Source organism: Lytechinus variegatus, chromosome 14 (genome assembly GCF_018143015.1).
Source record: "Lytechinus variegatus isolate NC3 chromosome 14, Lvar_3.0, whole genome shotgun sequence".
Classification (NCBI taxonomy): Eukaryota; Metazoa; Echinodermata; class Echinoidea; order Temnopleuroida; family Toxopneustidae; genus Lytechinus; species Lytechinus variegatus.
The window spans coordinates 21,286,544-21,313,142 of NC_054753.1; the positions used below are offsets into that span (position 1 = coordinate 21,286,544).

Below are 26,599 nucleotides of genomic sequence, written 5' to 3' on the forward strand. Positions count from 1 at the left end.
TTTTAAAAGGAAAAAAAGGTAAAAACAAATTCATCTAATGTGACCAGTATATACATGCGGATAAAAGCCCTAAAACAATATGTGTCTTTTTAGAAATCTCTGTTATTTGTATTGACAAATATATATATATATGCATATATACAGCTATGTCAAAGCACAAAATAGCTTTACATAAAAACATGTGTATGCTGCTACAATAAAATTCATGAAGGCAAAGGCTAGGAGCACAGAATAATCAAAATTGCTTTGAGTTGGTTTCTTCTGAAAGATGATTAAAACATTTTTTTTTTAAATCATCCATTATCAGTAACTTCTGTTTCGTCAAAACAGCGGCATTCTATCACATATTACATACTAAGTGTAAGCACAACCTATTTATCAGCCCACAGTGTCAAAAATCTGTGACCTATTTACTGTTATCTTCACAGGGAAAAGTTGTATAAATAAATGAAAAATAAAAAACAAAGCATGAAGGCAAGACTAGTGAACCATCCATCAGAAAATACTTTTACAATGGCTTTCTTTCATAACAATGAAATGAATAAGGGAAAATTCAGGTAAATTTTTGGTCATAATTTCAATTAATTATTCATTATCATAAGTGTAAAATACTAAATGCAATATCATGCTATTTGATTTAAAAGCAGATTTTGTAATCATCCCTTTTCCATACTATTTGATTATTTACTTATCTTTATAATGAATAAAAACACAATAAATGTAAAAATTCAATATAAAATGCAGAGCAATTTGTATGATTTGTATGTATTTACTTGATTATGTGCTATATAAGTACCAATTTATCATTATTATGCTTTGATTTTTTTTCAATCAAGTTAAGTTCTGATTTGTAGCTTTCTTGAGTTTTCACACAGAAGTGACAAGTAGAACGACAGACAAGCAGAGCAGCTGGCCTCTCTCTATCTCATTTTCACTTGATGAAATCATATCACTTTGGGAAATATGGCTCTTTCATTTCAATCTTGCCTAACACAACAGCTCAATAAACTCCTACCAGGGGGAACAAAAATGAATTATTTTAATTCTGATCATTCACTACAGGAAATGTTTGAAAATACATTCATTGTATTCCTGTACAATGTTAAATAATTAAGCATCACAAAGCCTTTTTTATTTAACCAAAAAAACATGAAATCAATAATTTATATCAAATAGTGAACACTCTATTCAGCTAGAGAAAATCAGATTGTCAATATGCAATTTTTTCAATACAACCTGTTAAGTTGCATTCAATTTCATTATATCTGAATACTTTGAAGAAATATTCATGGGCAGTCCAGTATTTATAGATTTGTCAAAACTATTTTCCCTAATTTGACAAGAAAGCAACATCTGGAAAGGCACTTTTCATTTTACATGTCTCAAAGAGCACTTTTGAATACATTTCAGCTATAAGTGAACTACAATATATTCTCCCTATAATATGTTTCCCTCGAATAGACTTTTTTTCATAATTCATTGGAATATATCACCTTACATTAGAAGGGGGTTAGCCGTATTTCATTTTGATTCATTTGGCACGATCAGTATCAGTAGAGATGGTCAAATTGGCAATACAGTGACATTTCCCTTAAACATACAAACACAAAGAATCATTCATTTGCAAATACTAATCATTATCCTTCCTAATAAATAGTAAATATGTACAGTAGAAACAATGAACATGGCAAAATCTGTCATTAGATTCCTATTTACAATTTTTCATAAATAAAGTATATGCTACATTCATCGCAAAGAACAAAATGTCAGAGAGTGGATACAAAATCTCTTCACTATTTTTGAATACAGAAATCTGATTGTCAAACACCATATGAGGCTTATTATAGCCTTTATGAATTTATTGTGACCTGCATTGGTAAAAACGAATACTTTCATAGTAAAAATGAAAACTGTATTGAATACCATCTCTCGGATTAAAAATGAGCATGATCATGTCTCATGCAAAGGATGCGGTTAATATCTGAACTAAAAAAAAGGTAAGTGACCTTAAAGGTTCCTTATCCACGCCAAAATCTTCTAACGTGAGTCTAATCAGCTTTTTCTAGATATGTCCTGTTATAGATTGACTATAATCTAAAATATGGGAATTAATCAGCCTAAAACATTATTTCACTTCAAAAATTGTTTACCAAAAAAAAACCCATTTCAGTTTATTATTCAGCCAATGATATTTCAATAAGAGACAGCAATCATTTAGTAGAGGTGCCACAATGGGTTATCGTGATCAGCACGGACTTTGATTTTGATGCCGGCATTTATTGAATACAATCAATCAGTTATATGCAATTTCATTTTTTTTTTAATTATTGAGTTAAGAATCAACGATGGAAATAGATAATTGGAATATCTAAATTTCATTCATCCTTTTAAAGAACATAACTTCACTTTTTAAACTTGTTGGCCCGCATTCTGAAGTCAGGTTTAAAGTTGTGGTTAAAGTATGGATAGCCAAGTGTTTCACAAATTGCTAACAGTAGAGATTTCATATTTCAGCTCATGTGGCTCTCAAATCATTCATAATTGTCTAGGAAATATAGATGATTGTCTTCATCATCGATGAATCACGAAAGAGCACAGTAAACATAAGGAACATACAACTTAGTACAAATTTTGACACTCTTGGCTTCCCATAATTTTCGCACAGAGTTAGACCATGGTCTAAGTTATACCTGACTTCAAAATATGTGCCATTACATTTATCTGATAATTTTAGTAATTGGAAGTACCGCACACAAGTTATCCTGTCCTGGTAAACCTAATGTAAACTGGCCCAGTAATACTGCCCTACTGCGACAGAATTGCTAATAAGGGCACAGCATCAATGAACCTGGTGGCGGTTTCACAAACCTGTTTCCTGAAGTTGAGCAGACTGGAGCATGTTCTTAAGTGCTGGGTCAGCTACATAGGGACATATTGTGTATCGCAAGAAAGGATCACCAGTCATCTGTAGTTATTCGTAACTCACGAAACACAGCCAGTTTTATCAACTAGTTGAGTACAGACAAGTTGAAGAGTCACCTGTCTTTGTACAGGATAGTCATTAATTTAGATATGTGCATCTATTACACAAAAGTTCAGTTTTTTTTATATAAAAAAAATTTGAATTTTGGGAATAGGTTACCTGCTTTTTAAGCAAACAGAGAATATCAAAATGATATGGAAAGGATGTAGGTTTTGTTAGTAAGAGGAGCAACATCAGAGATGATTTTAAATAACGGCAGCTGTATGTTGGGGAGGGCAGAGTAATGGTTGTCCCTTGGATAGAATGTTCTTTTTACGCTCCTCTTCTGACAGAGCCATCATAAGAGAATATGCCTGGAGTTTTGAGTGTCGTCCGTTTATCTGCGACCTTTCAAGGTCTCCAGTCTCGTCATCTCCTCCCAAGCTATCCGGCTGGGCTGTCGAAGACGCATCGTCATCTTTGTCATCTTCGTCTTGGTACTCAGACACAGACATGGCATCTTCTGACTGCATGTCTTGCTCGGAGTCCGGAGTACGAGGGATGCTGTCATCCTCATCGTCACGGTACAGGTCCGTTTCCATCATGACCTTGGAATGGTCAGCAGATTCCTGGAATGGAAGCTTCAACTTGAGCTTCATCTCGCGTCGTTGCTTCTCCTCTTCTGGTTCACCCTCATCATACTCCCTTTCTGGATGGCCACCCTCATCTTTTGCAATGTTGTCTTTGCTCCTGTCAATTGCCATCTTCTCCTCTTGTTCTCTTAGCATGAGATCCCGTCGAGCTTTCATCTCCGCTACTCCAATGAAGTTTTTTATTTCAGTGAAGTAGGCCTCGTCTTTCTCGCTGAGCTCATCGGACCAATCACCACTTTTCTTCAAGGGGAGTGGTCTATCTTCACCGTTTATCTTCTCTGGCGTCTGAGAATCTCCCGAGAAGTCTTCGCTCTCGTGTTTCTTGAGGTGGCGGTCAAGGTTGGTCTGCTGGCCAAAGCAACGATCGCAGAGAGGACACTTGAAGGGTTTCTCCTTGTTGTGGATGTTGCGGACGTGGCGTTGAAGATTGGAGGAGATGCTAAAGGATCGGTCACAATATTTGCAAGAGTAGGGCTGCTCTCCCGTGTGAGTACGCAGATGCCTAGTGAGGTTGGCCGATCGAGGGAAAAGCTTGCCGCAGTACTTGCAGGTGTAGCGATCCTTGCTGCGGATGACCATCTTGTCCGATGGACTGGACCCTGAATACATCATGGTGCTGTTCAAAGCATAGGCTTGGTGAGATGGGAGACCCCTGAACTTCATCAGATTCTTATTTGCAGCATAAAAATCAATTTTAGGCATTGGAGGGAAATGAGGTAGTGGAATAGGGACAGCAGGAACTTTCTCTCCATTGTCCATCCTTTGGTACTTATCTGGAGGGGGTCCATGGCCGTTCTGAACCCTGTAGATTGGGTCCATGGTCAAAGGAAGTGATCCTGGGTAAGAGAAAGCCACACTGACAGGGATGTCTGCTGTTTTGCTAATGAGCGAAGAAGGGATACCAAAAATGTGTGGTCTCCTCAAGTGGCTTTCTTCTTTGTCTGGAAGATCAGCGGATTTGGTCTTTGGTCTTGGTACACTCAGGTCCAATGGTTGCTCATCTACTTTCCTTTCTTCAGGCTTGTGGGGTTTCAGTAGATTCTTGGTTGGGTCAAAGGTTTGCTCTAGTTTCTTGACTGGACTGTCTATCTTCTTGAAAGCTGGAGGGGAGTGATTACTGCCTAACCTTGATATGGGATTCATCTTAAGAAGGCCGTAACCTACACCTGCTGAATTTGCACTGAAGAATCTATCTGCTATGGATGCAATGGCTTTGATGGGTTCACTGCTACCATTCCTCTGTAAGGATGATTCGCTTGCTGCAGGTGATATTTTTCCACTTTCATTCATACATTCGTCCTCTGGTATTTCTTTCTTGACGAAGTCAGCCACTCTTCTGGCCTTTGTGACTTCCATATCTGCTTCACTCTCAACATCACTGTAGGAGCTGCAGTCCAACTCACTTCCACATGGAGTGCTGACCGAGGCTTCACTCTCTTCACTATCTTCTTTCTCCCTCTTGATCTTCCTAGTCTGGTCCTTACCCTCTCTGTCCCTTCCTGCACCCAACGTGTAGTGTTGCAGCCATTCCTCTGTTGACATCCCTTTGGCATTCTTGTTGGTACTCTCTGTGGCTGATGCAAGAGCGGAAGGTGTCAGGTTTCCTGTCAAGAGGGAAGGGTGGGCTGCAAGAGATGGGTAAGTCAGAGGATATGGTCCCCTGATAACACCGTTGCTATTGCCGGAACCAGAAAGTAGGTTGTTCTGCATCAGGGCCTGTTGGGAGAGTTGCAGATTAGCATTCCACATCTGTGCAAGACCAGCCTGATAGAGGGCGCTAGATGGTGGCATCCCGAGGAGAGGGGCGTTTCCGCGCAAGAGGACACCCGAGCTTGGATTGTTGTGAGGGCTATTGATCGAGGTGTTCAACTGGCTGTTGAAAACCTGAGCATTGTGGCAAAAACGGCGGTGCTTGTTCAACGAGGTGACCGTAGAGAACGTCTGGCCACACGTGGCACACTTAAGTTGGGTGCGACAGTTGGCGTGCATGCGTTTGTGTCGGCAGAGGTTGGAAAACTGCGTGTAGGACTTCAAGCATACCTCGCAGGTGAACGGCTTGATGCTGCTATGGATGTGCGTATGTTGCTTCAAGCCACTGGATGTCGCAAAAGTCTTGCCACACTCTGGGCACGGATGGCTTCTGGCACCCTCGTGCTGTGAGCGGATGTGGCGGTGCAGGTTGCTGGGATCAGAGAAACACTTTCCACAGTTCTCGCAAGGGTACATCCTGTCGCCGAAATGGGTCGCCTGATGCTTGATAAGATCTGATTTCCAGTGAAAGGTGCGACCACATTCGTTGCAAGAAAACTCTTCGTTGGGTCTGCTTTCAACCTCTTCCTGTTTTTCGTCTGAACACTCTGACATTGAATTTGCACGACTCTCGTCAGTCACTGGCAAGGTAGTCTCCATTGCTGCATTGGCTGAAAAAATACAAACAAGGAACAACAGCTTTACTCATGTGCTAGACCATGTCGCTACTCAAAAACAACATCATCTTTAATATAAAATAGCCATTAGAAAACAAACTTCACATAGTTTGGGGGGAACTTATTTTAATTTTCACTGAGAATGTGACTGTAACAATTCAAATATTGTATTATATATACAATTTAATAAAATCCTTACATTGCTTTATGGCAGACAGATACTTGGGAAAAGAACTTCTACCCTTAATTTTTATTCAATGTCACAATCAATACTATTTTACCTTTTCCAATACTTCTAGAACTAAAGTAGAGGATCTATATTAGGCTTCTTTACACAAATTTGTCTATGTATCCAAACGGGTACGAACTGAGTGCTCAAAACGCTATAAATTTGTTTAGAGCAGAGTAGATTTTTGTGATTATATGCACAAAGGTGGGGGGGGGGCATGTGCATCCTTCATTATCATTACCACCTCCCAGCTACCATCTCATATCTTTTACTTAAACAAATATCACACCTAACACATCATATGAAGGATTCCAAACGCTAGAGAAGCTTGAACGAAAAGGTGCAGCACGAGTCGGTAATTTGTCGCACGACGTCGACGTCACACCCCAGGTACAGGCCTTTGTTTTAGGGCCCTCTCTGTTGGTTTATCCCATTTCATATTTGATAATAAAGACGGGTCAGTGCTCGCCACGCAAACACCATTGTTGATTCTCAGACACCTTCTATCACTATATCATCTTGTATTGTTTGTTCTTAGGAATGTGTTTGCTTTAGATATGGCATGAATTTTCAAAGAGCAGATGACACACGCTCTCTCTCGGCATGCACCAACCTAACTTCACATTGTAGATCTCATTGATGTTTGATTAATTGACAGTATCTATGTCAGGTGCGTTCCCCCTTACTTCTTTCTAAAAGCTCTTAAAATGTGCCTTTTTCACATTTGGCTTATGCATGCTATCCATTTGCTTCATGCGCAGAAAAAAAACCCTGATCTTGCATTGTTTCATTTCTTTACTTTTTTTTGCACTAACCTTAAACTCTCTACCTCTACCCTTTCAATCTCAACTGAATTATTGCTTTAGATTTCCAAAACTGAATTGAAGTTTTTTTCCAAATGCACTTCGGCTATGTACTTTCCCCACTTTCGTTTCTGGTTTTCAACGTTTGAAATTATTGAAAGCCTGAGTTTGCGGAATGAAATCTAACTTGAAATAAGACAAATCTAATTGCCACCAACCTAAGATGGTATTACTCCGTCGTGTTTTTTAATGCTATCAACATGGACAAACAAACATTATTTATGATTTTTTTTTTACAATTTGGAATATTCATAGCATGTCTCACCTTTGAACTCCTGATTGAGAGTGGAGAAAATGGCGTTGGCGTTGTTACAAGCATACTTCTGGTGTCTCCTCAGCGCGACCTTTGACCTGAAAGTGTTTTGACACTCTTCGCACTCATACTGCTTCTCTTCTGCGAGATAAAGTGATAATGATATGCATTTTTATCAATTACATTCTAATGTATTCATTTCATGGAGGGCTGGGAGTAATAATCTAAATAATATGCAGGTTATTGAAATCAATCTGAAAGAATTTCAACACAGTGAACAGATTAAACGTCAATCTGTACATTCCTTTATTATCACGATTCTAGTTTGCAAACATAAATTTTCTATTCATTATCAGGGATAGCACAACCAACCTGCATTGTCTTCTTTCGTTTTTCAAACTGTTGCTATATGGCAATGCACCATATTTAAACTACAAACTTTACACCTTATGAATCTTAATAATTTTGTGTATTATACTTTTGTAGAACTTCGTTGTAGAATTTTATCTATTGAATTCAATTTGTGTTTGAATCAAACTTTTCATTTCAATTCATTTGAATGAAAAAATCATCAAACAAAAACTTTTACTTTTTCAGAGGCACTTTATTCAAAATTCGATATGTGCTTATCTATTCATATCAAATAGCAACATGAGCGAGCACCGATCATCTGCTCATTGAAAATTCATGCCATTTCTAAAGCAAACACATTCCTAAGAACAAACAAGATGATATATTGATAGAAAGACTATTTCACCTTTTTTCAGCAGGCTTAGCAAACTCTTGTTCACAAAAAAATGTTCCCCCGAAACTAATTATAGCTCTTTTCTTGGGGGGGTTAGGGGTGGGGAATCTATCATTTTCAATATGACAGAGCCCTGAGTAGTATAGATATATATATATATATAAAAAAAACCTTCCTTTTTTTGGGGGGGGAGGTGGGGGATCTCTCATTTTCAATTTTCTTAAAGGACAGCCCACCCCAACAAAAACTTGATTTGAATAAAAAGAGAAAAAAATCAACAAGCATAACACTGTAAATTTCATCAAAATCGGATGTAAAATAAGAAAGTTATGGCATTTTAAAGTTTCGCTTATTTTCAACAAAATAGTTATATGAACGAGCCAGTTACATCCCAAAACGAGAGTTGATGACATCACTCACTCACTATTTCTTTTGTATTTTATTATATGAAATATTTTTATCTTCTCGTCATTGTCATGTGAAATGAAGTTTCATTCCTCCCTGAACTTGTGGAATTCCATTATTTTAACAATTTGTGCTTCAGGCAAGGAGGTCCTAATCGTCAAATTCGTAAAAAATGGAAATATTGTATAATTCAAACAATAAAAAACAAAAGAAATAGTGAGTGACATCATCGACTCTCTCATTTGGATGTAACTGGCTCGTTCATGTAACTATTTCGTTGAAAATAAGCGAAACTTTGAAATGTCATAACTTTCTTATATTACATTTGATTTTGATGAAATTTTGAGCATTGTGCTTGTCTGATTTTTCTCTATTGATTCAAATCAACATTTTTCTGAGGTGGACTTGACCTTTAACCCCCCCCCCTCTAGTTTTTTCCTAGTTATATATATATATATATATATATATATAATCATATAGCTTACCTATGATTTGTATTGGGTTTCCTTCTTGATCAGGAAAGGCTGCATCTTTAAGAACGAGTAACTCCTCACCCGTGCCTATGTTATGAATGGCCTTGTAGAAGACCTGCAAGTCAAATGATTATTTTAAACATAAACCTTTTTCTGTTTATTACGTCCCATTTAGGATAATAAATGGATTATTTAGATCATACATGATCCGTTTTAATCCCATTTATTGGTAACTTTTTTTCTTCTCACATTCATTGATACAATTTTCATTTACAAGTTTATGTATTAGGAATTTTTAGATATGTACATTTTTTATAAGTTTGAAATTTGTGTGAAAAACAGCAATATTGGCATTTCCACTCTTTTCTGAACACATAATATGGATATAGAAGTGTGAAAATACTGTTAAAACTGTATCAATGTTTTTTTTTCAAGGCAAAACAGGGAGATGCTGAATCGATGAATGAAAACAGGACAATTTAACAAAGTTTACTTTCCTAGAATCCACTTAAAAGGGCATAAGACGAAGAAAATGCCCTATATTCTAATCTTGTCTGTCTCACGCAGCAACCAATTAAACATAGCCTCAGATGAAAGGGTATAATGGTCAAATTTCGAGGGAGTATTTTTCTGTCACTTTCAGCTTTTGGAGATCATAAAAAAAGAAATTTGCAACATTTTGATGAAAGCAAATAAAAGGAGAAAATGATGGGCTGCATGAATCAAGAAGTTTTATCACTCTGGCCGGCTTGGTTTGAGGTGAAACAGTTGGTAGGATGAAATTGTGGTTCAAATTGCTGACAAGGCTAAGGTATCATTAATTCAAACTACATTGGCAATTGTATAAGGAATGTAATGGGACTTCGAAGTTTCGTTTTATTGAGGTCAACAATTACAACCAATATGTGAAGATATCTTTAAAGAACGAGGCCACAGTCTGTCTTACAAAGAGTTGCGATTGATCCAATCATCACAACTATGGAAAGCCAGCAACCTCAACATCTAAACAACATGTTTGTTAGAAATCTTTTCTATTCATACATTAAGTTTTCTTGAAAAGTCAGAGAGCTTCTCTTTTTTTTCAAAGAATATTGTGCAAATTTCTGTTTAAAAAATAATGACAATGATGGATATCTATATACTTGAGGTTTTGATCAATCGTAACTCTTTCTAAGACTAGATTGACAGCCATTCAAATTTCAAACAGGTAAAAATACAAAAAGAAGAGTCAATAATTGGACAGAGGGATTATTTTTTACTCTTATTCTTGAACAAAAGAATTTGTTCAATGTTCCAAAATCATTTTTGGCATTTTAAAATTGTTTTTTCTTGAAAACTAAACTATTTCCTAAATTTGCTTATGGAAATTGCTTCAGATGTTCAGATTTTGTTTTTAAAAAATCCATAATTTGACAGAAAATTCCCAATTTCTGCTCTGTTCCCTGACACTTAAATTGTATGACCTGTCCAATACTTTTAGAAAAAAAAATATTCTGATGACCCCACAAGAAACAGGCTCTCCATGCAAGAAGGTTACACAATCTTGTTTACTCTTATAAAGCAATCTGAGGATGATCTTTGATTTTGATTGGCTGATGACTACTGTTATCATGGTAATAAAGAGGACGTTGGTGACATTCTAAAACTTCCCAATATTTTCTATAATTGTACTGTTATGTACGAGCAACTGCTCTATACTTTATGTAATATAAAATGAATAACTTTTTTTCTTTAAGGGGCAGGTGTGAAATGATTTGTCTGTTGATATACTGAGGGTATATTTCAAACCATTAAAATCTAATTGAGAAAATGATATTTCATCCTTTTTACTACACAACATATTGGGAAGCTGCTTGCATATGTTGGAACAAATTAACATAAAAATTAAAATAACATTTTTTAATCTAGATTGAGTTTCTTCAAACCTTCACCATTATTGTTTTTATTTTTTCTATTAATATTCTTACAAAATACTTTTTGTAAGGGTGAACTTCCCCTTTAAGCAAGCTCAGTGTTCTAACCTTGCCATCCACCTGTACTGGCACCATGTTTTGATTCTCCAGCTTGGGGGCGCTGCGCACGTACTTCATCCAGTTTCCTGTCCCTGGTTCACTGGCGTCGACCCAGCACTTCACTTTCCCAAACTCATCCACAATCTGAGTCAAAAAGAACAATACAAAAATATGATGGTTAATTACGCTTTATTTTCAGTTGGTCCAATACCAATTTGTCCAATTGCCAACTCGTCTACTATCATCTGGTCTAGTATAGATTAGTTTACTCCAACGATGTTGTAGGACGAAGCCTGTTCATCGATCAAAGTAGAAATGTCTATTGTTGCTCTCCTTCATCTGGTCTACCATCAGTTCGTCCAATATCCACATGGTCTAATTGCAATATCATCTGCTCACCATTTCGTCTAATAACCAGTTGGTCCAATATCCATTTAGTCCATATAACATTTGGTCTAATTAGACTACGTGTTAATTGGGCAAAATGAATGAAAATAAAAAAGGAATATTAGACCGACTGGTTATGAGAGGAAATGGTTATGACCAACTGGTGATTAGACGAAGTGATGATTGAACCAATTGGAAATAGGACCCAATGGCCATTAGACAAAGTGTTGATGGACGGAATGGCATCAGACTAACTTATGAAGGTACACCATGTGGTGAGTGGACGTGTTGGCCATGGACGAATTGGCAATTTACCATTAATTGCTACTCTAACAATTGAAATACCATCATCTGTGTCAAAATGAATGACTACGATATTGATGATGGTTAATTATTACGGTAAACAAAGAAATACCAATACATTTAAATTGTCAGACCAAGCTTAAGTAAGGCTATCTTAAATTAAAAGTATTGTGGTGGTCATTGGATTGTCAAAGGTTTCATTTTAAGAAAGTGTATGATTCCCCCTATTGATATATTTCTCTGTTGTATCAAAGAAATTTTAAAATGTAGGCATAAAAAATGTTGTGAATCCTACTGGTGAAAGTCATGATCACTATACAAAACTAGAATGCTCATGGAAGTTACGCACACCTAAAGGAGGGACTATGTTTAGGTAAGAGATGCTAATGAATTGTGTCCGGCGGTCTGCTTTACGAGTTTATAAGTCTAAAACTAAAACAAAAATTACAATTAATAGTAAAGCCTAATGATTCTTCAAACTTCATAATGAAACAAGAAATAAACAAGGTATGACCAGTAATTACTCCACGACTTCAGGAACTGGCCAGTCTTTGTACAAAGCCAATGTGGAAACACCAAATATAGACGTCAACGGGTTAAGAAGTAGAACATGGTGATGAAACAATGAATGTCAAAGTATTCACTTGGACAAAAGCCAAGGAGATCAAACAACTCAATGAACATACCCAACAACATGAATGAAAGAAAAGGTGGTTATCTGTAGATGGTATCGGTGAGAAATGACTCATTTGGAAGGAGGGAGAAAAAGGAAACCTATTCATCCCTAAGATTACAGCAGAACTTGTAACAGGTGAGTGGAAACAGCGAAGGATAGCTGGCATCAGATAATCATCCAATAATAGACGAAATTGATCCCAAAACGCAATCCTCTCAGAACCTTGTACGCAACCTTCACCTAACAAATCTTCAAACACACCTCAGCGGCGATACCACAGCTCCGACGCATCGCAACTACCGTGTCTGCCTCGAGACAAACAAACGCCTGGTTTTGATGTCATGAGTAAAGTAGTCGTAATTAAAATGAGAGGAAAAGAAACTTGGTTGACAGCGAAGCGACACCGTTATGGATTTTTGGTTATCTGCATGCACATAAATATTTGTGTTGACTATTTTCATGGTCTGGACTGATATCCTCTATAGAGGTACAGCAGACCACCGATGGGATCAAGATAAGGAGCCAGTCTCCCCCCTTCCATTGCCAAACTCTTCCTCCCAAGGGGAGGAAGAGTTGTACCCCTCTCGAAATAGCCCCACGGGGGGGGCTAATAATGTAACTCACTGGTGTGTAGGGTTTTGCTCTTGAGGGGGGAGGGGTAAGGGGAGGGTGAATCTATATGAATCATGATCATTTGCAATTTCAAATTGATATATCAGAAGAATTTATTATTCGCTATTATTATTTTGAGCAGAACGAGGAGGGCTGTACTTTGTCTATCTACAGACCACAGTAGTCATCTACAAGAAGAAGAATATTTCTCATACCATAGGCCTATGAAATATTTACAAAACATGAATTATACAGTGTAAATGAATCCCTTTCACAACAGTTACGTGATTTGATTGAAAGCAGTCACAGCAACAGAGAACCAAGGCAATAATCAAACATCCGAAGTGCCTAACTGTGAAATCCCGAAGACCATAGAGTTAGGCAGAATTGGGTCACCATGCACAGTGATGAATGGAGTTGGTTTGAGCTAGCTGTTCTGTGTACAAACAAAATAACCCCCAAAATGAAAGATTCAAGCTCGGCTATTCAGGATTTTCCTCCATCAACATCATGGTTAGCTGTGGATAAACAAACTCATCACATAGTTGAATTAGTATCACTTACCTACTCTTAAACATGCAAATTTTGATTTCTAAATTCATACTTGTAAAGGTGTTCTATTAAATTGAAAAGGTGGGTTTCTCTTCTCCTATATCAACTCACTGCAATACAAAAAGTGGTCTTTGCATTGAACAAAAAAAAGGTTGACACATAATATCAACGTTTTTATTACATTTGTCTTCTTTTCATTCTTGAATATTAATAAAAAGGAGATGAAAGAGAGAAAAAAACATGAAATCTTGTACCGGACAAATTCAGACTGTTTGACTTGGCAATAACTCTTTTGTGTGCTGAAGAAAGGCGATGTGTAAAAACTCGACACGAAAACGGCTACGGAACACGCAGAGACAGGGATAGAAAGACTGCCCCAATTACGAGAGCTGGGTTTCACGCTACGGCTGTGACGTGATCACGTCCTGTTACATCGGTATATTACTTTTAATAAATGAGACAGGAGTGAAAGGATCACGGCAAAATGATAGGAGCAATTGACGCTCCACTTTATGATATGTTTGGAAATATCTGGGGGGAATTAAGCTCGGTTTGCACACCCATGGTGTAAAGTGTCGTCGTGTGTGTTTAAGGCGTGAAGCACTCGCGACGACTCGAGGCCATGAGCACGTCTGCTTTTGTTTCCTAAACACACCAACTCTTCCCAAAGCAAACGCACTGATAGTTTACCCACAGCATCCTTCTAACTCCGTAACCCACCCCTCACAATCATCAAGTCATCCATATCTCTCTCTTTCTCTTTTAATATCCTCTCCTTCCCCTCGGCCTCCATCGTCTCTCTCTCCCCCGTCACGTCACGAGAGAAATTACAAGCACACGATTAATAATACCACAAAAAAACTAAGTCAACTCCTATCTGCATACTGGACCAGAAGAAGGGCAAACTTGTGTTTGCTCTGCATGCAATTATTATGGACCATCTCATACCGCGGTCAACTTAGCACATCGCCCGGCCCCCATAACTGCCAGCGTAAAAATGCAACGTCAATATTCGCTTGATGTGCGTGAGTAAGAGTATCATCAGCAACATCTGGTGTCTCATTTACACAAGTCAAGACATCCGCTTTTTATTTTATTTTTTTCAGCGACTGGCATCCAGCGTTTGCTATTGTGCATCTTGTTGACACAGAGCAACACCCCCCATTCCCCCCTGACAACGGGCACCCTCTTGATCATCTTTTACTCTAGCGGGCCGAAGCTGAAGCTCATCCGAGCAGATGCCCTCTTTTTCTGGAGTAGCTTCAAGTGGACAACAAACACTAGAACGAGCGATTAGAAACAGTCAATACAACTTGGCCTCCTAATGTTTTAAATTCAGGCTATTCCAGCTGCACCTAAATGCCCCTTCCCTTAATACAGAAACAAGAATAATCGCAGAGCCCCCCACTTGTGTATTTTACTCCTCCAGAGAAAATATCGCTTAAACACACAGACCTGTCTTTAATTTAACAAATGTACATAAAGAGACAAGATAGACAGACTTGACAATGAAAAAGGTTGAAGGTGGGGCTCAAATATTCATAAAGCAATGTAAATTTTACAAAGGTTAGGAAAATATTGATCCAAGAGATATGATGGGGGAGATATCATTCTCCACAATCATCTTGCGCAGATAAGTCTAACTTTTTTTATTAAAAATCAAACTCCAGACAAATCTTAAGACCGTTCCTTTATTTGCAATGTTAATATCTTTAACCTCTGTCACATAAAATACACATTCTCAGATTAGATGACATTGTAAATGACTGTCAATAGAATAGCTTCATTATTTTTAATGTTTGACCAAGGAATGTTACAGTAAACTTCATCCCTGGTTTAACAAAAATGAAAAAGTCAAACAAATTAAAAAAAAAATCTTCAAGAACACACATATATATAGGCCTATCCCTTTCTTAAAAAAAAATCTTTAAAATAATGAAAATTGTGTCTCAGCATGGATACATGAGAGGAATTGTTATTTTTCAGGCAGTTTTGTGAGTTTGAATGTCTTATACTAGGATAGAGTACATATACATGTAGAATAGAATACATATAGAATATAATTCTAATATACATGTAGAATAAGTAAATATGAGTAAAGATAATTTAACATACCATTGGTAATAATAAGTGATGCTCCAATAGAGAAAAATTACTGCAACAAGTCTCTCAAAACCAAAGGAAAGATGAAAAGGAGAACTGCCGGCAAAGCCAAGACAACGCTCAACTTCTAAAAGTTATCACCGATGAATGAGGAAAGTGACTGCAAACCAGCGCGGCTATCAACGGCCAACTTCTGGCTTTCAATGCCGAGAGATTCCCTGCTCGCTGATCCCCGGTGAAGATAGGCGGACGACACCACCGCGAGGGATTCTGCTTCTTCAATCAAAGACCGGGTTTATACGCAGCTCAGTCAGTCAGAGCCCTAAACTGATTTTCTACTCCTGGCAAGAGATATTCACCGCTCACTGGAAGCTCTCTCTACCCGTCATACAAAGAAAGGGGCACTGAGAGTGTGGTTCAGAGAGAAAGATTGGATTCGGAGTGAAAAGAGAGAGAAAAAAAAGTTTTGACCATAATTACAGGCACTTCCTGCTTTCTGCAAGATCGCCCCACACTATTACAGTTGTCTTTCTCCTTCTCTCTCTCTTTCCTTCTCTCCCTGGCCAGCAGAATTGGTGACCGCTGAATCCATGGGGAGAGGCTGGGCTGGACCAGAACCGACCAACCACTGAGCTGTGGAAGCCTCCCAGCCAATGAAAAGTGCGGAGACTCTACTAAAAGAGACCCAAAGCCACTCAAAGTGCACTTCAACAGATATCATTAACATATGGACACAAAATATATAGTAAGTAGCAAAAAAAATCAGAAAGATACTGAAAAGTGTGGAAAAAAATCTATGTTATTTAATTGAGTGCCAGATAAGGGCAAGGCACACCTTGAGTTTTCTCCTAATGAATATGAAGAAAAATGGATACCAATTAGGTTTCAATGATAGTACTACCAGATATATCAACTCAAAATCCAATTAATTGTCAAAACATTGATCAAGGATTTAGAAAATATGCCTTCTTACCAACCTACAAATATAGACATAATTATGAATAATGTGACATCCTAACACATACCAAGGAACAAGTGCAGGTAAAAAAGGATAGAAAAACACCACAAAAAGTAGCTTGTCAGTACTTTTAAGAGGTTGATAAATAACAATGTATGCAAATCAAATTTTGCATAAGAAAAAAAAAATAGAGCGAAGTGCAATTTTATCTATGAATAGTAATACGAAAAATATAAAATTGATATAGCGGAAAAAATAATAAGGAATTGAATATTTGAACAATATGAATGACAATTTATGTTGACTTCACACTGAGTTCATAGTTTCAATGGAGTTGGTCCCACAATAGAGCTTTGTTTTCTTCTGTTTGTTCTAATTAATTTCCCATCTCTCTCTTTTTGGTTTTCTTCTCTCTCTCTCTCTTGCTTGCTTTTCATTCTTATGGTGTCCAGGCAATCAAATGTGTAATGACAGAGAGATCCGGCCCAACACCTTCCAGCTTTATCTGATAAAACACTATCAATCACACGCAACACTGCACAACCGTGACTGAGAAAATATGAAGAAAAAAATACCCCAAAACCACTTTACATAGAGCAGAGAATGGATAAATAATAGGCACATCCATTGATGCTACTTATGCGTTCACCGGCAAGTACTTTGTTGTTCGATTTGAAATGGATGGGCAATAATTGTTTGACCAATCAAATGGCATGATGCTTATTTGGGAGGAGAGAGAGAGAGCTAAGAACTATTTATTCTAACCAAGGAGATATCACCTCTCCTTGTTCTAACTTGGAAAAATAAAAATACATGACCATTTCTGATAAACAAACATCGAAATTAGCCATCAAAACGGAATGGGATGTGTTGCATCTATTCCAAATACTTGATATACTGTTCATTTAGTGATCAGACTGATGACTTTTAATAAGAGATGTTTCCAAGATATCGAGATGGAGATGTATTGTATATATGACCACAATGCTTTTCAGACTGTTCATTTGGTAATCAAACTGATGGGTTAATAAAAGATGGTACCAAGAAAGAGATGGAGATGCGTTGCACGGAACACACCTGCGTGGCATTGAAGGCGTCACCTGCTCGGAGGATGGGGGAGATCGGTGGACGATGATTACCAGTCTCATTCATCTCAATCTACCTGGAAGATTGTATATTCAACTCAATAACTATAATCCTTACACTTCCTTACAAACAGATTCCTCTTTAACGTTTCCTCGCCAAAGACACCATCAACACCATCAGTATCCCCCCATTCGGAGTTAGTCTCCCAAGTGTTAATTTGAGTTTTGTCACCTACGTGAAGAACAGAATACGCCAAGATGCACAGGAAATCAAAGACTCAGAGACTGCTGATATCACTCTTTTGTTCATCATTTTAACCAAATGATGACCGAGTTCTGCAATTCCTATTGATTTTGAATGGCGAGCACCCTCTTCCGGCATGCAACGGGTTCACGTAAATGCCCAAGAGCAGACAGGAGTATTCCATTCATTAAATAGCCTCTCATGGATACTCAATCTACTTCCTCCTAAAATTGATTGGTAGTAGACATTTCCATGTCAACTCCATTACCAATTAACATTCGTCTCATGATTCCCATGTTTTTTTTCCCCATCTGTGGCGAATATTGATAGACAGAGAAAGTGAGGTGTCTATGGCCGTGTTTATGCTTCCACTTTTCAGGCCAGAATCAGCGTTTCCAAACGTGGTTAGTCCAAAACACGGTTGCGTCCATGCTTACTTTTATTTAAACGCTGTTTCAAAACGCCGATCGTAAACTCACAAAAAGGTGCGTTTGTAAACGTCGTTTGACCAGAATCAGGCTTTCTGGGGAAGTATAAACAGAACCACGATCGTAAACCTGTTTAAATGACGTCATTTGGTACATGCTTCCGGTGAGATGAAAATCCGCGGGCAATACAGTCGTAATGCTCCATGCTTATATCCACGTAATAACAAGTCGGAAAAAAAACTTTTGAAAAAAGGCACGCCCAATTTGACCTCGCTTTACGATGCGAAGCCAGCTGGAGATCATGATTTGCTCTGAAAAGTTAAGCATAAACAGCACTCCCAGAACCACGTTTACGATCGGCGTTTTGAATCGACGTTTGAAATCGCTGATTCTGTCCTCGCAATGGAAGCATAAACACACCCTAAATCAACATTGAAATGGGAAAAAGACTAAAATGGCAATATGGACATGATACCTGTATTAATAGACAAATGATAAATCAGATTTTCCCCTTCCATTTATATTTCTAAGAAGCTATCCATTTAGGTGATTCACTATGTACCTTTGGGGAAGATAAAAGTGTTCTTTGCAAAAGTAAATTTCACAAACAAATTAAAAATTCCACCTTTAAATTAAGAAGTCATGCTGAGATTTTTTTTTCATCTTTTCAAAAGGAAATGCAAGAACGAACAGACAAAAAAAAATCAAGTGAATGACATCAGATCTCCAAGGTTAAATCTGTGTGGCGCAAATTATTCCAGTCTTTGATGCTAAAAGAAAACAGGGAATCTCGGCTAAACTAATATGAGCATTTACACAACCTTCTTCCACTCTTTCGAAAATTACAATTTATAGAAATATTTTCATACTTTTGACAAAAAATTTTACTCTTTCAAATATTATCATATCAGATATATTGTAAATATCAAAATAAGTAAATTTACACTTTTATCTTACTCCATGGAGAAATCCAAACATTTCCTTGTCTAGAATCTTTGACTTAAAAAACAACAAAAATGCAACATTATAACATGTGCATCAATTATATCCAGACAGACAGATTCCTGATCAATAATCACTGACAAATGTCTGTACAAGGTGTCTGTTTCTCTCACTACCGCAATCATCCTTTCAACAGAAAACTATCATTATACTGTTATAACAAACCATATAGCAAAAGAAACGAAGGAATGAAGGAAACAAATGGAGCTCACTGCAATCCATTTTCTCTTTAACATGTTGGCCACAATTTTTTTTTCAATGTACATGTAAATAAGAAAGTAATGATGATCTTATTTGTATTGCTAACATCAATAGAGCTGGGTAAATTCTAAATGAAATTACTGACAGCTCACCTACACTTTTTCAAACCCAGTTGTATGTTTTATCAACAAGACATAATAATCAAATTTCTCTGAACTACTCCAGAATGAAATAGAATATCTATTGAGGTTGCGAAGAAGAATGGTGTACATTGTGTGATCATTAACATGGCAGAATAATATTTTTTTCTTCAGTATAATAGCTGATAATCTTCAAAAAAAGAGATTCTGAATGACTTCAAACAACTTTGAGGATGAAGAGACAGGATAATATGGCAAGATTGATGATCTCGAAGATGAATTTCAAAGGAAAAAGAGCCCCACGGGAGGACCGTTCATTTTTTTTCAACACCGCTCCAAAAGCAGAGAGGGAAAACTACAAAGCGCCCAAACAGGGTGTTAATTGCAGATCGTTCTAAGTGATTTCTTCTTATTATCTGCGAGGTTTCTGCTGTGATCAACAATTAGGTGCACAAAAGCCGCATTAAAAGCCTTATCTGAATGCCACCATACACAAAAGGAGGGTATCAGTTTCTTTGATGGTCAAATATTATTCCTCGTTCTAAGAGGTTTTGACTGTAAATGGAGGGAACCTTCTACGCCTGAGGTGGTCAGAGTACATGGCTTAACGCCCCATTGTAAGACAAGATCAGCGAGCCAATATACTCATCATTTGATGATTGGCAAAAGGTCGAGGTGCACAGAGTTCACTCCAGGTCAAATATTGACCAAATCACTGCACTTTTCGGAACATCTATGGACAGGATGAAGAGGATCTTAACCTTAACACTGTTTGCAAAGCTCAAATAATTTTGGTAGTTGACGGGCCTTGCTTACAAAAAAAATCATAACATTTCATAAAGAAGAAGGTGCAAGTAGTACCAACGCAGACTGCATAAGAGCCCCTCATGGGTGATTTTAATTGCGATATTCAAAATTTTTGTGCTTTATAATACTCTTTTTGAAAAGTTCAAGTTCCATCAGCAGCTTTGAGAACACCTGTAAAAATCTCACTGCACTGTGTAAACTTACATGCATTGTGTAAAATTACAGAAAATTTGTGGGTTTTTTTTGTTCTGTAGCCCCTTGGGCATCTTATTAAGATGAAAGTTCACTTCTTACTATCATGATTTTCTGACAATAACTTTTTTTCTCTCCACTTATCTTTCAAACTTATTACTAAAACTTTCAGAATAAATCATAATCATAAAGAAACCATCATTAGTGGGATCATCCATTTTCACAAATTATAAATCACATTTACACATGATTATTTTGTATGTAATTTTCTTATAATATGTCTTTTTCAAGCTGATTTTATGACCTTGGTATATTGTTTTATGATGTTGACTTGTTATGATTGTATTTATTTGATTCATATTTTGTTGAAAATGAAATGAATGAAATTAAATGAAATCCTTCTTACAGAAGATCAACTTTCAATTAAAACCTCACCTTCCATCATGAACAGGGCATTTATGTTGGATTTAATATGCATAGATCTCCAAGAACTGAATATCATTCACTATTATTATGATTATTAACAGTGGACAATATTTGAACTGTGGTATCAGTTGGTAAACATGTGGTAAATTGTTTCTTTTAATAATGACATCATCAATACTTCTCCAGAATAAAGCATGACTTGTTAAAAGTGACCAGTTTAATTGTCTGCTTGGGGTGGTCAGCGGTGATAACCATCTCCGAGATGTCTTTGTAACGTTAAACGGGATATATATACCTTCAAGAAAAGGCTTCCTTTGCCGATATCAGAACTGTCTGCAGTGGCGCCGAGAATAGGTGCACGATGAGACTTAAGTAAGAAATTTAGCACCATGAGTCGGCAGAACAAGGCATTTCTCAGTGTCACACGACCAAATTGAGACAAGTTTGCTACACAGATCACAATCGCCTCCCCCTCAATTTAGTTGGGGCATCTCCTAAACGACTTCTTTCGCAATAAATTAATAAAGGAAGGTTCTTTCTCTGCTATTCCCAGCCGTGCTTTCTCCTCTCTTTGCAAATTTTTTTTCTTCTTTTTTTCGGTGAGAGGATGCTTCGAGAAGTTTGCGGGGAAGATGCAGGAAAGTGGCGGATTCCTGAGACAAAAAGGTAGGACCGTGAGTTGCAAGATTTGGTCGATCCCTTGGGTCCCTTCAGAAAGGGGAAAACTGATCCCCTTTCTCGCTTCCCTTCAACTTTAGCCAACTTCCAAGCTATCCTGTCAAATTAGTCCAATTGTGATTTCTCTCTTTATTTCTCACTTCATTCAATTTCTCATCTTTTTATTCACTTTTTCCATTCTTGATAATTCCCCATTTCCCAAATTCGCTAAAGTTCACAACTCCCCCTCTGCTGTTCTTTGGGCCAAACACTTCAGTTCTTTTGACAAACACATTTAATTCAATTACCTATCAGTGGATTGTTTGTTCTACAAATTCATTTTACACCTATCTGTGTCAGATTTCATATTCTCCTTTCTTCTGACATTTTTTTATAAGAACTTTGTATTAGATTGCAAAAAACATTGCAATTGAAAATTAGTCACATGCAGGTTTATAAATCAATATTGAATTGCATTGATCGCTGGTCTGTAAAAAAAAGAAAAAAATATATATCATAATATATTAAAAAATGAGGATCACAGTTTCTAATTTCTGAGAGCTTTTAAGAACAATACCTTTTTGAACTGTTTAAATGTAACACATACACAGTAAAAATGCTGTTATTATTTTTTACACAACTCTTTTTAGTTTTTACTATATGAACCTTAAGTAGTTGATAAATAGTTTAAACAACCATGCTTTAGTTATTGAGAATTATGTATAAAAATCCAACTATGTTATAGAAGATTTAAAGCACTTGTTATACCATTCAAACAACTATACTGTAAGGTCTACATTATATAGTAAATAGCGTAGTATGAAAATTCAAGTTTTTACTGTGTAAATATTTTTCCCAATTTGCCTTTCTGGATAGATCCACAGATGATGCTCCAAGCGATTTATATTGCATCATATTTCTGATAAAAAACATTCCAATGTGCAGAAAAAACTATTGTATAATCTTCGGTGTACTAGATGGTATACATTCAATATTTCATATACTCTACATTCATCTTCACTTTTCAAAGAAAAGAACAAAAAAAAATTACTACATCTTTCCAATAGTCTTGAAAGGCCAAGATGTGCTAAGGAAAAACATATTTATGCCAGATTAATATCCATGACCAAGAAAAGCAGTATATTTATTGTGTCTCTGTGAGTAAAACCCATAATAGTCAAATTTACTCAGCCTAAATAAACAGCTAGATATATCATCAAAATAGGCTGGTCTTCTCAAACAAACTACATTCGGCTTTCCAAAGGTGGAACAGATCCCTAATCAGCTCTTCATCAAAAGAAGAAGAAATTGCCGCTCGTAAATAAACACACACACAGACAAATTCTCCAACTGATAAATGTATGTCAATATAGTCAAGTCAAAAGTTTATGGGTTGAATCAATAGTTGTGCGGTCTTCTCTGAATCGAAAGCAATCTAGTCCACCAACAGAAAATGTTTGAAGAAGCCTCCATTTTTTGAGGCTCAGGTAAATATCAAATTATTGAGAATATAAGGAAGAAAAACAGGATTCTCACCGTGGAATGTGGGGTATTTTCAAAAACATGCAAATAGTGGAATGTCAATGACACTGAAAAACGAAGGCTTTATTTTCTAGAATTAAATGAAGTTCCACTTTGCACAAGAGAGACATACCTAGAGAAAGAAAAAAAGGAAAAATCTGCTCAGCTGATTAAATACATGAAAATAATTAACATGTAAACAACCTTTCAGTGGTCATAGAAATGATTCAAGATTTATTCCTCCCCAAACTGTTTACCCCCCCCTCTCTTTCTTTCATTCATTTTTTGTTTCTCTTGCCGTTGCATTCATTACCGCATACATCAATTATCTTCCTCATCATTTTCTCCAGAAAAATTTGCATATTTATATAAAAACTTCAAATTAGGCATGCATAATAATTCAAATGTTTGAAATTTAAAAAACAGAATATCTCTTCAGAACATAAATATACTCATAAACTGCTTTAAAAATTTACTCACAATTCACGAAGCAGTAATCAGAAAGGATGATCGAGAGCGAACATTGTCTCACTTAATCTCAGATTGACGAACTTCCCACAATTGCAAGCAATAAAAAGTACAACCCGTCCAATGGAACAGATGTCTGACCTGAACGCCCACCTTAATAATGACTCCACTGAGGAGACAATATTAAATGTGTGGATTGTAGCACCATTGGATATAACGCCCCTCATCTCACAGCCACTCCCCAGCAGGGATTCTCTAAAACAATTAGACGTTAGGTGAGCCAGCTCGTTAACAAATGCTGCTAATTGATTTTTTGTTTCGTGTCTGACTGGTTAGATATTATTCTTCCATTTTATCATTGGATTTTCACCTGCAGTTTTCTCATTCACTCTCTCTCACTTTCTCTCATCCCCTCTCTCTCTCTCTTTCTGCTTATCTGTCTGTCTCTAAGACACCATTCTCACTATCATCCTAAAACTAGTTTACTCCTAACTAGTTTAACTTGTAATGAGAATGGTCAAAGCAGTCTTGGAAGTGATCTTCTAAACCGGATCAGAAAACAGCCTCGCGATGTAGTTTTGAAGATTACTTTGCCTGTTCAACTGGTTTTAGTGTGAGGACACAACCGTACTTCGGAAGCGATCTTTGCGGAGTTTGAGCACGCTACTCCAAACACTGTGCAGAATGCCTCTGCTGCTGTTTCGAATTGTCACCACACTGACAGTGTTCCCATAGCAACAAGGCTGCTTTATGCGAAGGGGATTTGAAACAACTTTCGGCTGATCATATGGGAACGCTAGCAAAGTGATCTTCCAAACTGGTTTCCTGAACCAGTTTCCAGTAAACTAGTTTTAAAAAGTATAATGAGAATGGTGTCTCTCTGTCTCTCTCTCTTCCTCTCTCCCATCCCCTTTCACTCTTTCTGCTTAGCTGTCTATCTCTCCCTCTCTTTCTCTTCCTACAGATTATAAAAGGCCTACTTCGTCTAAACATGTGCAATGGAACAAGATCGAGATGAGACGTTATTGGATTCAATTTTAATTACACAAACTTTGGAGTTGAAATCTTATTTACACAAACTTCATGAGGCAACAGCTGCAAGTAGATTGAGTATGATGATAGTAAAGTTTAGGCACTTGTATGTCCAAGATGTTTACAATTAATTAAAAACGATGAAAATGATGAACATGATGCAAGAAGTGAGCAATATCATGACCATTTTAAAGCTCATGCAGCTCGGGTACTATTTTTTTTCGTTTACTTTATACATAAATGATAATAATATTCCACTTTTCTATTGTACTTAATACAACAGAACAACATCTCCAAGCACTTTACAGATGCATGCACATGTATATAATTACCCCGGTCATCGGATCCTGGCATACTTTTTCTACTCCCTGGGGAGCACTCTAACGAGAGTTTCTAGAGTTTCAATTGCTAGGCATACTACATAAGGCGGTTTGAAACCGCCTCGATCACAAGAATCCCCGTTAAATTACAAGAATTTTTTTTGGCTAAAAAATACCCATTAATTATTCCTGCATTTACACCGCCCCGCGACATACCCTTCGGGATAAGTTCCCGAAGTTACGAGCATGTGCAGTATGGTCTGATAAGCAGGCAAGGCGCGAGATACAAATTCACTAGCCCAGCAGCCACCCACGCCGCCGCGCCCAACGACACGCTGGGCTAAAAGTTCCCGTAATTTGCTTTCACATCGCCAAAATACCTGCGACCTTGGAAAAATCCCCGCGAAAGTTCTCGTAATTTCGCCAAGTACCTACTATTTAGCGGGTATTTTCTTTCGGGGAAATTACGCGTAGTTTGCTTTCACTTTATCAAATTACCTGGTATTTTCTGATCGGGGTAAATTTCCCGATCAGAGAATACCTGGAACTGGCGAACTTCGAGGCGGTCTGAAACCACCTACTGGCTCTCACATCTTTGAGGAAAAATAACTAATTTAATTACCATTTATGATAAATAGAAACATCTTGCAATGAAGATACCTTCAGAATGGGGGTGTGACCACAATCAAACAATTATTGATAAAATAGATATGAACGAATAAAAAAAAAAAAATGGAAAACAGCAATCAGCAATGTATCCATTATGCTAATGGAAGTGTTAGTGGTAGTTTTGAGCTCTAGTTCAATTTTTTTCAAACGTTCAGTTTCCACTTATAAACAAAGAAAAAATATTAGCCATCATTGCAAACTAATATGATAAATTAATTTACGATTGAATATAAGCAGAAAGAAATTAATCTAAGAACTGTTTAAGAACAGAGAAATTTCAAAATTTGATTTGATATCATCTGAAATTGTCTGCCTTGCATTACAGTGCAATGTGATAAAGCATCCAATTTCTAAAAATATTCGCAACCCAAATAGCTGAAATAACTGAAGATATTACACAAGAAAATACTGAAATAATTGCTTAAGGATGAATTGAATAAGGTCAACAACAATCGAATGCGTGCATTAATGCGATTTGATACCCCTACTTAAATGGATCACCGACAATCGTCGCTGCACACGGGGCGAAGGGATAGATGTTGCAATTACACATTTAGGAGACGATTCATCGATCCCCGGCTCTCCCCCTGCCGCTGGAAACGCCATCTGTGGCGGTGCTTTAAGCGCTGCATGGTGACAGTGTGGGTGACTGCCTGCTGGAGGAAATCAATAGAAGAGTGGTAGCGCTACCAGTGAGGAGAACCGGTGTTGCCGCCCCGAAGTGATGGGAATCCGACGGGCAGAGGTGTTGATGAGCTGTGAGGGTGCAATCAATGCTATCTGTCCTGGGCCCTG

General features: G+C 37.2%; 1 protein-coding gene across 2 annotated transcripts; it reads right to left on the reverse strand.

The window, feature by feature from the left end:
• Positions 1-260: 260 nt before the first annotated feature.
• Positions 261-24,348, reverse strand: LOC121427404 (histone-lysine N-methyltransferase MECOM-like). 2 transcript variants are annotated; one of them, XM_041623778.1, is made up of 5 exons: positions 23,796-24,348; positions 11,031-11,165; positions 9,022-9,124; positions 7,399-7,527; positions 261-6,035 (listed from the first exon to the last, which is right to left on the reverse strand). In XM_041623778.1, exons 2-5 carry the CDS (start codon positions 11,097-11,099, stop codon positions 3,229-3,231), a joined length of 3,108 nt encoding a protein of 1,035 aa, XP_041479712.1. In that variant the 5' UTR covers positions 11,100-11,165; positions 23,796-24,348; the 3' UTR covers positions 261-3,228. The 2 variants fall into 2 exon arrangements, with proteins under 2 accessions (XP_041479712.1, XP_041479711.1); XM_041623777.1 differs by lacking the exon at positions 23,796-24,348 and adding an exon at positions 15,667-16,087.
• Between the last annotated feature and the right edge of the window lie 2,251 nt (positions 24,349-26,599).